Here is a 14536-nt window from a genome sequence, read left to right as displayed (position 1 = left end):
GGCTTCCCTGGTGGTGCAGTGGTTAAGAATCCACCTGCCAATGCAGGGGACAAGGGTTCGAGCCCTGGTCCAGGAAGATACCGCGTGCCATGGAGCAACTGAGCCTGTGCGCCACAACTACTGAGCCTGCGCTCTAGAGCCCGCAAGCCACAGCTACTGAGCCCAGGTGCCACAACTATTGAAGCCTGCGTGCCTAGAGCCCGTGCTCCGCAACAAGAGAAGCCACCGCAATGAGAAGCCCGCGCACCGCAACAAAGGGTAGTCCCCCCTCACTGCAACTAGAGAAAGTCCGTGTGCAGCAACGAAGATACAACACAGCCAAAAATAAAAATAAATTGATTTATAATAAATAAATAAATAAATAAATAATAAAATACCTTTAAATGTACCTTTGATTTTATTTTTCTGTAGAAACACTCCAAAAGGGTCACAAAAAAGGGCTCTGAACATGTTTAAATGATTTATTTTAAAGGAAAAATTGTTTTAAAAAGCAGTATTTCTAAAAGGCAGCAGCTGTTGAATCCCACCTTGTGTTCCCTCCTAATGCATTCAGAGTGGCTCTTCAATCCATGTGAGGGGTGTGCCCCTCCCTCTCTGCCCCTCACCCCCAGAGGTGCTCTTCACGGACCAGAATTCCTCTCCACAGCCAACTGATGGCTGAGCTCCAGCCTCTCAAGGGGGGAGATGAGGCACAGAAGCGCTGACAAGCCCTCACCAGCAGCAGTGATGCAGAGCGCCAGAATAAACTCTGAAGCTGCTTCTCACGGTTGAAAGGACGAGGCACAAGCTGTTTTCTCACATCCTCTGCCTCTTAAGGTTACAACAAACCAGCCTCTGATCCAATTAAAGTCCCTATAGTTTATGTTTTCTCAGAGAAGGACAAAGCGAAGATGACCTGTGCTTGCTGGGACCATAACCAGCCATGTATGGTCTTGGTTGATAAATGAAGAGTTAAAAAGATGAAAAATTTAAGTCCTGACTGCCACGAAATTGTTTATTCATGGTAAGGTGTTTCGGGCAGTTACAGCTGTACAACAGTAAATTGTTAACAACCGTTTCCCGAAGAAAAATTTCCATTACAGATCACAGATACGACAAGAAGCAGAGTGCAATGCTACTGGGAGATCAACATTCCAACTGATAGAGGATATGTTAGATGCAAGTCAAGAGGGCCTACCCTTTCTTGAAACCACTTTCAAGAAAAACGGTACTTTGAGGAGGATGACATTTACCCTAATCGCTGCATCTAATTAAAATGAGGTCATTTAAAAAATTTCAAATGCACTTTAAACTTGATGTAGGGCATAATTAAAAAATTAGATTAAAAAAAATATCATTAGGGCAGCAGGGTGAAGGTTAGCAGACAAGAAGGGGAAAAAACAGTTTAGCTCTCAGAAAACAGGAGGGAAATGGCAGTCTGTCAAAGTTATTATAGGGGGAACTTGTTTTTTTCCCTTCTTAAAGACCAGAACGTAACAACTTGGAACATCTGTGCCGTTGTCTTTCCCAAACATCCCGATGTCGAGCACACTTCTTGTGTCAGTCTTCTCCCCAGCAGGAACCAGGCTGGTGAATCAGCAAAGTGTCAGCATCTTCAGAAAGCTGCCACTATTATTTTGAGTTAGCAAGAATTAAAAAAAGAATAAGAATTGTGTTTCCAGAAACAAAATAGGTGATTGCTGTATTAATACACAAGGTAATGGGTGTCTATACAACTCTGTCAGGGACGTAGTAAATCCTACAGGGAAAGGACTCAAGGTGCATTAGAAATGACACTGGACTGGAAATCAGGGGCCTGGAGTGCCAGCCTCAACCTCAACAGCTAGTGGTCCAACATCTAGACCTTAGATTGTTACTAACTAAACAAATAAGGCCCTGGACTAAGTCAACTCTAAGGTCTGTTTGGATTCTAAAAATCTACCATTCTTAGGTGAATTGAAATGTGAAGTCACAATTTGAACTCTTGGTTACTACCTCTGTGAGGACCAGTTCGTACCTTGAATAGGGCTATTTGTATGCTAGATACTCAGTATGTTTACTGACGGATACTGCTTGAGCATCAGTGCAGCCTATGGTTCCTGGGGGTCTAGCACAGTGCCTGATAAGCATTCAAAGCCATGTCTACCAAATGAATTCATGAGACCTATACCAAGCTCACCCAGAGACAAGCTAATTGACTAGGGTCCTCATACAACCTGGAACCTCCCAGTGATGAGTATGGGGAATATACTCATCAATCTAGGGACTGACAGCAATTCTCAATACTGTCTAACATTCCATGAATTATCAGGAATGGCTTAAAAGATCACCCTTCAAGAAGCCTGCATTAAGATTATTCACTGACTTATTTCTATGAGAATTATCAGGCAGGAAAGAACCTAGTCAGACATGCTCTCAGGAGAGAGATTACCAGAAAGATGAAAATAACATGAAGCAGCAGCAGATTTCCCATGAATATCACTCAAGCAGACTAACTACATTTGTCTTTTACCTTCGGAAACCTGTATTCAAACAGAACAAGTATTGGAAGAGAATTTGCTTTAATGTCCATAACCCCAACCACAGATATATCAAAAACCTTTTCCACTAAAGCTGTTTCACATCTGATAGCAAAGACAAAGTATAAAAAGGTTTAAGTCATGACTCAGCTTCAGTTAAATATAACATTTACTGGGCTTCCCTGGTGGCGCAGTGGCTGAGAATCTGCCTGCTAATGCAGGGGACACGGGTTCAAGCCCTGGTCTGGGAAGATCCCACATGCCGCGGAGCAACTAAGCCCGTAAGCCACAACTACTGAGCCTGCGCGTCTGGAGCCTGTGCTCCGCAACAAGAGAGGCTGCGATTGTGAGAGGCCCGCGCACCGCGATGAAGAGTGGCCCCCGCTTGCCACAACTAGAGAAAGCCCTCGCACAGAAACGAAGACCCAACACAGCCAAAAATAAAATTAATTAATTAATTAATTTAAAAAAAGAGAAGTAACTGTTTAAAAAAAAAAAATAAATAACATTTACTAAATACCTACTACGTATCAGAAACTGCTTAGCACTTATATGAACTCCTTTGATCCTCTCAATAACACTGCAAGGCAAAAGTTTATATCTATATATATGAATGTTTATATTTTTTCCAGTAAATGTCATCCACGAATATACACAGAAGAGTCTATAGCATTTAAGTCTTGAAAAGAAGGTGACAACTGAATTCACAATTTTTAGATCCTTCGGTAGTTTAATGTTCTATGCCCTTAAGGCTGTTAGACCTTAAGGTATCCAGGTCTGGTTAGGGCCCAGTGACATAACTCATCTACTTTTGCAGATGAGAATACTAAGGGCTGGAGGGGCACCAAACTTCATACAGGGAATCAAACTTAGACGGTCTGTTTAGGTCTAATGCTGTCAACAAATACTAAATGTTATTGTGCACCCAGCCTCTTTTAAGGAATTGGGAATATAGCAGTAGACAAAGTAGATAAAAATCCCTGTTTTCCTGGACATTCCAACGTGAGACTGGAGGAGAGTTCAACTCCACTGGGCCATCTGTTAGCAAAATGCTGTCTAGATCAACAGATGTAAATCCTGCCTGGTTTTGCCTATAATAATGGGCCCCCAAATCAAGATCCTGAAAAATTAATGCTGTCAATGTATGAACAGGATACATCACGATGAATTCTAACACTAACAAGAGCAAGTAGGACAATTAAGGGTTGCCCAAGATTTATTACTAGATAAAAACCAGACTTTCGAATGAGTAAAGAGCAGTGTGTGATTCAAGATGGGAGAAAATTAATAGAAATAGAAAACCAAACGTGACAGCAGACATCAGCAGAGACAGACAGGAGAAGAGAGTAAACAGCATTCCCCCACCACGTCTGCCCTCCTACTGAGGACAGATCTGAAAGGATATCTGTATTATCATGTCCAAGCAACCCGAGGAGAGACTGAACAGCGTTCAGCTCTACCAGAAGGTGGTACAGGTCTGGCATGGTGGCCACCACGTGCATCTCCTGAATGATGTCATTTAGGTCCAGCTCGGATTCCATAAACCTAGGAAGGGAAAACAAGACAGCATTATTGAAAGGGAAGGGGTACAATCAGTACTGAGGAGTAAACAGCAACATAATCCAGACAGAGAGACAATCTGTCAAAGTGTCTACAACAGACCAACCAAGAAGTATGCTCGTCCAAAAATCATACTGTCACACAATTTCCTTGGGAAATCGATTTCCTCATTACAAAAATCAATCTCGGATTCAGATCTCACTACAGGGTTCCCCTTACTCTTGCAGGCACAAGTGGCCTTTTAGAGGCTTCGAAAGCATTCTGCAGCATTAGATGATCTAACTGCCCACCAGTCCTGTGGATTAGCTACCATTACCCCTTGGAGTGGCAATTCCCTCTGTTGTCCTGAACACAGTTATCCTACTGATCCAGAAAGGGCTTCCCTTACCTACCACTTCAGATCAAGAGCCAATTATTGCCCTTACCCAAAGGAAAGTACAGAGATTCTGCTGCCATCCAGAAATACCTTCCCCTCCCCCACACCCCTTCCAATGAGCTGATTAAGAGACAGATCCCAAAGTAAAGTCTGGCATCCTGTAATCACCACCATACCTTAAGTAGCATGATACTTCACTCACATTTCCACACCTGAACCTTTCCGCAAACCTATGCCCAGGCACAAAGAACAGAACTGCTTTGCATTCACCTCTGTATGCCCTCCCCCAGCGTTTGACATGGAAGAAATGCCCACTAAGCCTTTGATGAACAAGACAGGAAGGTTTGTTCTGAGAAGGAAATGAGCTAATCCATGTAAAGCAACTGAAAAAATAACTGGCTGAGAGGAGTCAGTGGTTAAACACACTCTGGAGCCAGACTGCCTGGCTCTGAACCTCACTTCGCCACTTACTTAGCCTCTCTTTGCCTCAGTTTCTTCATCTGTGTAATAAATGGGATAATAAAGTTACCTATCTCATAGGCTACTGTAAAAAGTAAATGAACAAATACACATAAAGCACTTAAAAAATGTCTGACATGCAGAAAGCACTATACCTTTGCTCTCATTTCTATAACTACTACTAACACATATAATATGTCTATCTTCTCTTCCAGAATGTAAGCTTCTTAAAGACAGGAATTATATCTTTTGTCTCTATGTATCCACAGATGCCTACTTAACTGAACTGAGGCCACAAAGAAAAGGAACATAAGCAGGGACTCCTGAAGTCATAAAGGACTCATCAACCTCCAGATGCTGAGGAGTTGGGCAAATACCACCTCTCCAGAACTCTGGAGATTCTGTAAGAACAAAATCTGGAGACTGTAATTTTTTTTAAAACATGTCCATAATTTAGACAATATCTTACCACTGTTTTTCTCCATTACTATTTTTAATCATAACATTTATGTATTTTTTTCTGATTATAAAACACCACATTTTGTAGAAAACTGGGAAAAGGGAAGAAGAGCCCTCAAAAAGTAAACCGAAATCATCTATAATCTTATTAACCAGAAATAACCATTGATAATACTCTGGTATGTTTAAGTCATTTTTCTCAACTCATAGCCTTCCCCCTGCCCAAAAGTAGCCTACACAGTATACAGTTCTATATATAATTTTTGCTGTTGTTGTTAACATAGTCCGAACAATTCCTCTTATCATTAAACATTCTTCTACAGCAGGAAAAGCCAGTATCCAACAGGCTGTCAGTCCTTCTTCTCCCTTGGCAAAATCCCTCACTGAGCACAGCATCTCCCCCGCTGAGCCCAGATATGGCTTCAGAATCCTTCGCAACATAGTGTTCCAAGAAAAGACTACCAATCAATCATGGAGAGGGAACAGATTAGGCCTACCTGAAAGTCCTATTCTAAATAATACATTTTAAAAAGCTACATGGTGTTCCCTTGTATAGATGTTCCATAATTTATTTTACCAATCCCCCTTTGTCAGACATTCAGATGGTTTCCAATTTTTTCCCTTATAACAAGTGACACTAAGATGCATGTATTCATAACTATCGTGTTAGGATAATTCCCAGGAAGGAAAGTCCCAAGTCAAAGAGTATGCATAACTTAACAGGTTTTGATATATTCTGCAAGAAAGGCACCAACAGTGTATGAACTCCGTTTCCCCTCACCCTCTTCAAAAAAAGTATTATCTATTTATAATCTCCTAATTGAGACGGGAAATGTAACTTTTTTAAATTTTGCATTTCTGATACCACCATGGTAAAAATTTTGTTAATGTTTACTAGCTATTTGTATTTCTTCTTTGCCCATTTTTATATCAGGGTGTTCATTTTATTATTGATTTATAAGCACTCTATATATTAATGAAATTAATCTCTGTCATATATTGCAAAAAAAAAAAACCCAGAGAAAAATATTTGTCCTTTAATTTGTACATTGTGCTTTTTGACATAAAGGTGTTTAATTACCTTTGCCTTATGAACTCTATTTTACCTGTATGCTGAGCAAGGTTTTTTCTATGCTAAGATCAGATATATGGTGTACTTTTATGTTTATACATTTTAAAATGTTTAGGAGTAATAAAACTAAAATTTATTTCAGTGTATAATATAGGGCAAAGATCTAACTTTATACTCTGCAAATGTCTGGCCAATTGCCCCAATACTATAATCTATCTCTTTTCCACAAATTTAAAGAAATGCCATCTCTATCATACACTACATTTTAATGTGTACTCTAATCTGTTTATGGGCTTTTCACTCCATTTCATTGATTTGTCTGCAAATTCCTGAGCCAGGACCATACTTTCATAGTGTTACAATATATTTTAAATCTGTTACTGCAAAACACTCCTATGTTAGCCTTCTTTTTGAATGTTTCCTTGTCTATTCTTACCTGCTTATTACTCCAAGTAAACTTCAAAATTATTTTTGTCAGACCCCCCACCCATACCACATTTTTTTTTTAAGTCTCCTTCCACAGTGCTTACAAATAGATTACCTTTTAAATCACTAGTTCCCCATCACCTAAAGTGTGGAAACCAAATCAGAATCATGACATGGAAGGGCTGGTGCAGACTTCAGATATTCCACGGGGCAGTAGGTCTGTATAATCTTTGAATCTAATGGGCTCAGCAAACCTCTAAGGCTTATTTGCCTTACATGGGTAGTTTAAAACAAAACAAAACAAAAAATCTGATTTCTTGAGAGTAACTTGACAAAAGATTTTTGCAGCTCACTGGGAAGAATTAGCAAGGGAGACTGGGCACTAACTAGTAACAAACAAAATCATCTTGCATACAAGGAAGAGATTTGGGGACTTGAGTGATAATCAGTGAATGAATGTCAGCCCGGAGAGAAGCTTCTGGTGGTATCCTGCAGGGCTCCATCCTTAGGTCTGTTTAGATCAACTATATTATTTTATTGTTATGTTTTGATCAACAACTTGGGTGAAGATATATAAAAGGCAAACTTAACAAATGTCATATAACACAAAGTTTATAGTGAACACAGCAGCTGACAGAATCAATTCAAAAAGTTTCTGACAGGCAATGATGATGGGCCAAATCTAACAGGAGAAAAATTACCTAGGGTCTATGTGGAGAACGCATTGAACCAAAAAGTCAAGTACAAATACATGGGGCAGGAAAGACACAGTGTAGTAAGAGGACATGTGTAGAAAGGACCTGATGGTTTTAGTCAACTGTAACCACAATACAAATCAGACCACGAAACAGTTCTGCCAGGACAGACTACTTCTCAGTCATCTCTGGACACCTAGCACCGGGCACACTCCCTGGTCCACTGCAGAAATTCAGCAGATGCCTTCCAAATGAAGGAGCGGAGGAAAGTAGCTGCCACAAATGCTGCTGTAGTTTTAGGCTGCTTAAAAGAAGACAAGATAGTTATGCTGATTAGATGACTGTAGAAGTCTGTGACATCTGTTATGGGAACCATACTTTAGGAGGGATATGGAAACTAATTTGGGGAAGCAACTGAGGTTATAAGGAGTCTAGATATCTTCTCACAGGAGGATTTGTTGAAATTCTTTTTCATTCGGAGTTGAAATCTTAAGAGTCAGAGATGCCAAATGGTGAAATAGGTTTCTCTGGAAAGTTAGATCTTTGTCACTGGGGGTAATTAATAAAAGGTGATATAAAAAAATCAATGATAAGAAGGGAGAAACGGACTGTACCTTTCAGTCCCTTCCAACTTTGAAATCCTTCTTCCAAATATGCAATCTTAACCAAATATCTTTAAGTTTAGAAAGTCAGAAAATTATCACAACAAAATGAGCAGAAAGTCAACTGTGAGCAGGGAAACAGCATAAAAATACCACTGGGGTCCCATGTGACATGAGTAACGAGATGCAGTGGGAAATACCTGGACGTAGGAATAAAATTGACCTGGGTCACACCCCAGCAACATTATTTACTGGCTGTGTAACCATTAGCAGTGTGTCAATAAGTATTTATGGGCACATACTAGGTGCCAGTCACTGTGCTAGGTACTGAGGATATAACAGATAGCAAAATAATCCCAGATGCTGTCCTCACCGAGCTCCTAACCTAGCACAAATATAAATAATCTATTACGTACAATTCATTGTAAGGATATCCAGCTTTGCCCAAGAAAGTTGCCATTGGAACACAGAGCACTGGGCTCCAACCTCACCAAGGGAGACAGAATATTAACTAACCTATCTCTAAAACTCAACGTCCTTAATCTTCCTATCTGAATTATAGTGAGGATTAAAAGAGATAATAAAATGCCTAACAAGTGTTGGCACGTAGTAGATAGTCAATGAATCTAGATACCCTCAAGTTTGCTACACTATAACAAAGAAAATTCTCTTTTTGCTGACAAAAGTACAAGCCCACTCATTTAAAAGCACACACTACAGTATTTGCAGACGGCTGCCTAGGGATTAGGTATACCTTCAGCAACAGAAGACTCACAGCTGCGGGGAGAGGATCAAGCTGGAGGTCAATGGGAAAGCAATAGAGCAACATATTAAAACAGTAACCCAGGCTGAGATGGGGTCACTGATTCCATCTGGTAGGACGGAGAATATTCTGCTAGCTTGCCCATGTACATTTGCTTCAGACCAGCAGGATGTTCTCCCTCAACCACAAAAGTGAATTTTAGCAAGTGATCAGCAATGTTCAAAAACACTGTAAGAACAACAGAAACCAATGAGTCCTCCTGCAATCACAAAACCACTGTAAGTGCACAGAGAACATGATGCTTCCTTCACCTGGCTAAATCAGCAGTTCTCAAAGTGTGGTCCTGGGACTGCAGGTGGTGGCTGGAGATCCTTTCAGGGGTTTATAAGATCAAAACTATTTTTACAACAACTCCAAAACATTATTTGCCTTTTTCACTCTCATTCTCTCAGGAGGGTATGGTGGAGTTTCTCAGACAACTATACAACAATGTGATGATATCATTGCCCTAATGGCTAATGAAATGTGTACTTGAATATTCTAGAATTTTCTTAGATAAGTACTTTGGGGTACTCAATAATTTAAGGGTGCAAAGGGATCCCGAGACTAAAAAATTTGAGGACCACTAAACTAAATAATTCTGCCCCTGCAAAAATGAAGAGAAAAACTACTAAAGGACTTAGTAGGGAAACAGCACACTCTACTAGATGTGATGTTTGGGAGAAAGATCACACAGTGCAAAGTAGAGGCTGCATAAGAGAACTGTCAATTGAATCTGAAATGCAGCCAAATGAAGAGAGGCATTTTTTGGTATGCAATCAAAATGACAATTGCATACATGGGAAAATAAATTTGAATGTTTCTGATCTCAACCGGAAAGTTTCATTCAAATATGCTCCAGCAATTTTCATCTTAATTGCACCTTGCTGGTCTAGAGAATTATAAAAGACACTGCACCAGTAAGAATTCAAGAACTCAAGGTTAAAACACAATGTAGTTTCCTAACTGCTTTTGGACGTAAAAAAAAAAAAATGTTCTTTATGCATAATTTCAATTTTCAAATGTTTAGATCTTAAAGCTAAAATAGTATATAAATTTTGTGTGAATGGAAAACACTGTTGATATTTTTAAATAAAACAACATTTTCTTAAAACCAGTTCATGAATTGTAACAATATAGCATCTGTGGTACCTAAGATGTAGATGGTGAACATAAGCTGCTGAAACTCGCTGCTCTAAAATGACAAGTATATCTACCAAGCGGGCAAAGGTAATACTGCCATTCCAAGAAGTAAATTGGATTTCTTAAATTTCTAGTGTCATCAACCTGTGGCACAGCTGCCTCATAATGTATCCTTGGGTTCCAAGCAATAGGGATGCAGTAAATATGACATCAACTATATAAGATCTCTCTTGTTTACTGAGTGCCTGTAGTAGGGCAGGTACCATGCTAGGTACTACAGAGACAAACAATACACACCAACTAAAAGGAACACAGAGTCTAATGCAGGAAGACCGCTGAGTAAAGAAATAACAATAAAACAAATGGCAAAGATGTTGAGAGATCAAATTCATTGTGGGCAAGAATGTAGGGAAAGAGACCTGCTGGTGACAGAACTAAAGGATATGGTGGGGAGCTTGGCAGCAGCTATCAAAGTTTAAAATGCACGTGCCCTTCAATCTGGGAATTCAACGTTTAGATGTGTATCCTATAGAAATACATGTACACTAAGACACATGTACACAGAGGTTCACTACAGTGTTGTTCATAAAAGCCAATATTTAAAATAACCAAATGTCCATCTACAGAAACATAATAAATAAATCATGGTATCTCCGAACCATGAAATGCTATGCACCAGGCACAAAATATAAGGTAAATATGCATGCAGCAACACTGAAAGATCTTCCGTTATGTGACCAAAAAAATCAAGGTGCAGAATATGTACAGTATGACTTAGGTAGGAGAAAAATATTTGCATATTTATATATGTGTAAATAAGTGTACAGAAAACAATCAAAAAGGATACCCACAGAAGTGTTCACAGGCGCTATCTCTAAGTAGAGGAATGGAAAGGGGATCAGTGCAGTGAAGGACAGCTTTCATTTTTCATTCTACTATGCACTATTGGTATTTTTTATGATGACAATCTATTCGTGAATTACTTAGATAATCAAACACACACACACACACACACACACACACACACACACACACGCACACAGCAGTATGACAAGTGCAATTACTGCTGTACGGCAGAGGTCAGCACAAAAACTGATAGGACTCTGGTGCAGGGAAAGCTGAGCTCTGATCTAGCTACTCCTACTGTCAAAGGGGGGTGTGGCCCTAGGTCCAGTAACCAGGTTCTCCCCTCTCCACCTCCTCATCCACAGTACAGAGAGAACGTAGTGGACCACATTAGCCTTACCAAGTTGCCATGACAACAGGATGCTCTCTGATACTTCTGTGCCTTTGTTCCTGCTAGTCACATTGCCTGGCATGCCTTTCCATGTTTTCTGCCTAACTAAAATCAAAATCATTCTTCAAGGCCCAGCTCAAATACCACCTCTTCTGTGAAGCCTTCAATATCCCCCGACTTGGTATTCACTGCTTCTTCCTCTTTGCCCCCACAGTACTTTGCTTGTATTCCTTCTACCATGCATTTATAGTCAGTCTCCGTAGTAACGTTTAAACTTGAGTGCAAAGACTATACTATTCAACTCCTAATTGCCTAGGGGCCTTAGGCATATTAAGATTCATTAAAAGTGTATGTCCTAGGAGGGAGGAAGGGAGGGAAAGAGAGATTTAGGACATTAAAATCTGTATAAATACGAAAATCCATTTACTTAGGATTCAAAACTGATGCAAAGTTATCAGATTCCTCATTATAGCACTTCACAGTGCACTGAGGAGCTGGTGTAGTAACAACCATATTAACTATCATTTCATGAGCACTTACTATGTGCCAGATACTGAGCTAAACACTTGCCATTATTTTCATTTAGTCTTCACAACCACCCTGTGAGGAAGGTACTATTTCTTTATACAGATGAGACACCTGAGGCTAAGAAAGGAGAAATAACTTACTCAAGGTCATGTGGGAGTCACACCCATATTTGTCTAACCCCAAAGCCTTTGACATTTCTCAACAGTAAAGCTATCACTAATGGCAGCCATGGTCAGTCTTCCTGGGGCCTTGAGAAGAGTAATGCAAAAAAGAGTTAACATAACAGGCCTGATCCTTAGAAGGGCCTGGTCCTAGGCTGGCAGCTGGGAACCTGGCTTTTGAAACAATTCCTAAGTGATAAGGTTGCTTTGCCCATCTGGGGCACTGAACATCTGCTTTCCTTCTGTGAGTCTGGAATTTTGGTAGCTGTTGCTGGCAGAGAATGCTATGATGTGTCTTCAGTAAATACCCTGGTCTCAGAGTCTCAAACGGGTTTTCCTAACAGAAACACTGCACATGTGATGATGTATTTCACTGCTGGAAAAAGGAGCAGGTCTGTTGACCCCTCCCAGTGGAAGGGAGAAAACACAGGAAACCTGTACCTGAATTTCTCCAAACTGCCTGATGTGTCTTTTCCCCTTGCTGATCTTATTGTGTATCCTTGAGTACTACTGACTCCAAGTCCTGTGAGTACTTTTAGTGATTTCCCAAACATGTGGGTCATCGTGGGAAGACAAAACACACAAAGAGCAAAACAAAATAGCAAACAAAACATCTCAGAGGAGAAAGGGCAAAAACAGCAAAACAGAGACTTACTTCTCTGGATTGTCTGGAAACTTGATCCGCAACTCTTGGTTTTTGTATGATCTTTTTTCAAATGTAAGGATCATCTTCTTCACTGAGCTTTCATCCAATGGTTCTTCCTGGGGTAAAGAGACAAATGCAACAATTTCAGTCCAAAGGGATTTCTTATTCACTAATCACTACTTCTTTCCCGTGGCTCTTACATGGCATTCTGCCCCTCACCTTTCTGGATTAACTGTGTAGTAAATACTTTATCTCCCCCATTAGAATGAGGGTTAAGGGTGTACATCACATGCTACTTTGTCTCATCACTCTGTGTGTCTCACATCTAGCACAGGAAGTTCAACTTAAGGTATTAAAGACTCACTCATTCAACAAATACTTCTTGAGCATACTGTATGGCATGGAGTAAGCAACGATATTAAATGAATATTGTTTAATATTTATTTCATCCTTCTCTTCTGTTGTACAGGTAAGATAACATTTAGAAGTTTAAAGAACTTGTTTAAGGTCAAACCCTGAGTCAGTGAGAGTGCCCCTCAATCTTTTCCCTACACCGGGGGTCAGCAAACTATGGTCCATACGTCAAATTCAACCTATAGCCTATTTTTGTACACCCATAAGAATGGTTGTTAATTAGCAATAGTCACTGCTTTGTGTTTCTTATATTATACATTACTGTATCTAGTCCTTACTAGCTACTGAGAAGGGTATCAGACAGGTACCTGGAATCCCGATACAGCAACAAGAATTTAGTAACCTCGCTCAGAGGAAGCATAAAAAAACTAGCAGACCATACAGAATATTCTTACTTCATACAGTGGAATAATACCTACAAAGGTAAATAAAGTGAATTTTTGAAAACAGAATCATTCGCCCCCCCCCAAAAAAATCTACACTAAAGTTTCAGAAGTGTTTTTTCCTCAGCTTAGTTCCCAGTTTAAAGCAATGTGCTGCAGTGCACTCTGCCTCTCTAACACTCTCCCAACTCCTAGCTTCGTAACTTTGAGTCATTGACCAAAACTCACACCTAAAAGCAATAAAGAAACTGCTATTAAGAGAACCAGAAATAGGGCTTCCATGGTGGCGCAGTGGTTGAGAATCTGCCTGCCAATGCAGGGAACATGGGTTCGAGCCCTGGTCTGGGAAGATCCCACATGCCGCAGAGCAACTAGGCCCGTGAGCCACAACTACTGAGCCTGCGCTCCGCAACGAGAGGCCGCGACAGTGAGAGGCCCGCGCACCGCGATGAAGAGTGGCCCCCACTCGCTGCAACTAGAGAAAGCCCTCGCACAGAAACGAAGACCCAACACAGCCAAAAATAAATAAATAAAATTTAAAAAAAGAGAACCAGAAATAGATCCTTTTGGAAAGCACTGAATCATCTCATAATTTTTTAAGTACCTAAAAATGTTAGCTATTATGTTATTAAATTTAGATTTTGGCATATTGAGGGTTTTTAAAAATTTACTTATTTTATTTTTGGTTGTGTTGGGTCTTCATTGCTGCCTGCGGGTTTTCTCTAGTTGCGGTGAGCGGGGGTTACTCTTTGTTGTGGAGCACAGGCTCTAGGTGCACAGGCCCCAGTAGTTGTGGCTCGCGGGTTCTAAAGCGCAGGCTCAGCAGTTGTGGAGCACGGGCACAGTTGCTCCGCGGCATGTGGGATCTTTTCGGACCAGGGCTCGAACCCGTGTCCCCAGCATTGGCAGGCGTATTCTTAACCACTGCGCCACCAGGGAAGCCCCGACATACTGAGTTTTAAGTGGGAGATACCTATACATTCATTTTGGGCGTAACACCTTTCTTAGATTTTATCAATGACTCCTGGACCCTGAGGTACTCTGTTGGAACCCCACCCGCTCCCCAGTGTCTACA

General features: G+C 40.5%; 1 protein-coding gene across 1 annotated transcript in view; it reads right to left on the bottom strand.

Moving 5' to 3' along the window:
- The window catches only part of CTNNBL1 (catenin beta like 1), a 158965-nt gene that overhangs the window by 112028 nt on the left and 32401 nt on the right, over positions 1 to 14536 (bottom strand). Inside the window, exons 3-4 of the mRNA XM_079718581.1 lie at positions 12674 to 12780; positions 3892 to 4043 (exon numbers count right to left, since the gene is read on the bottom strand). Of these exons, the coding sequence (XP_079574707.1) occupies positions 3892 to 4043; positions 12674 to 12780 (259 nt within the window). The remainder of the gene's footprint in view (positions 1 to 3891; positions 4044 to 12673; positions 12781 to 14536) is intronic.

The sequence above is a fragment of the Hyperoodon ampullatus genome (genome assembly GCF_949752795.1).
Source record: "Hyperoodon ampullatus genome assembly, chromosome: 14".
NCBI lineage: Eukaryota > Metazoa > Chordata > Mammalia > Artiodactyla > Ziphiidae > Hyperoodon > Hyperoodon ampullatus.
Note: the sequence above shows the minus strand (reverse complement) of the source record. Positions and strands in the feature narration are given on the sequence as shown.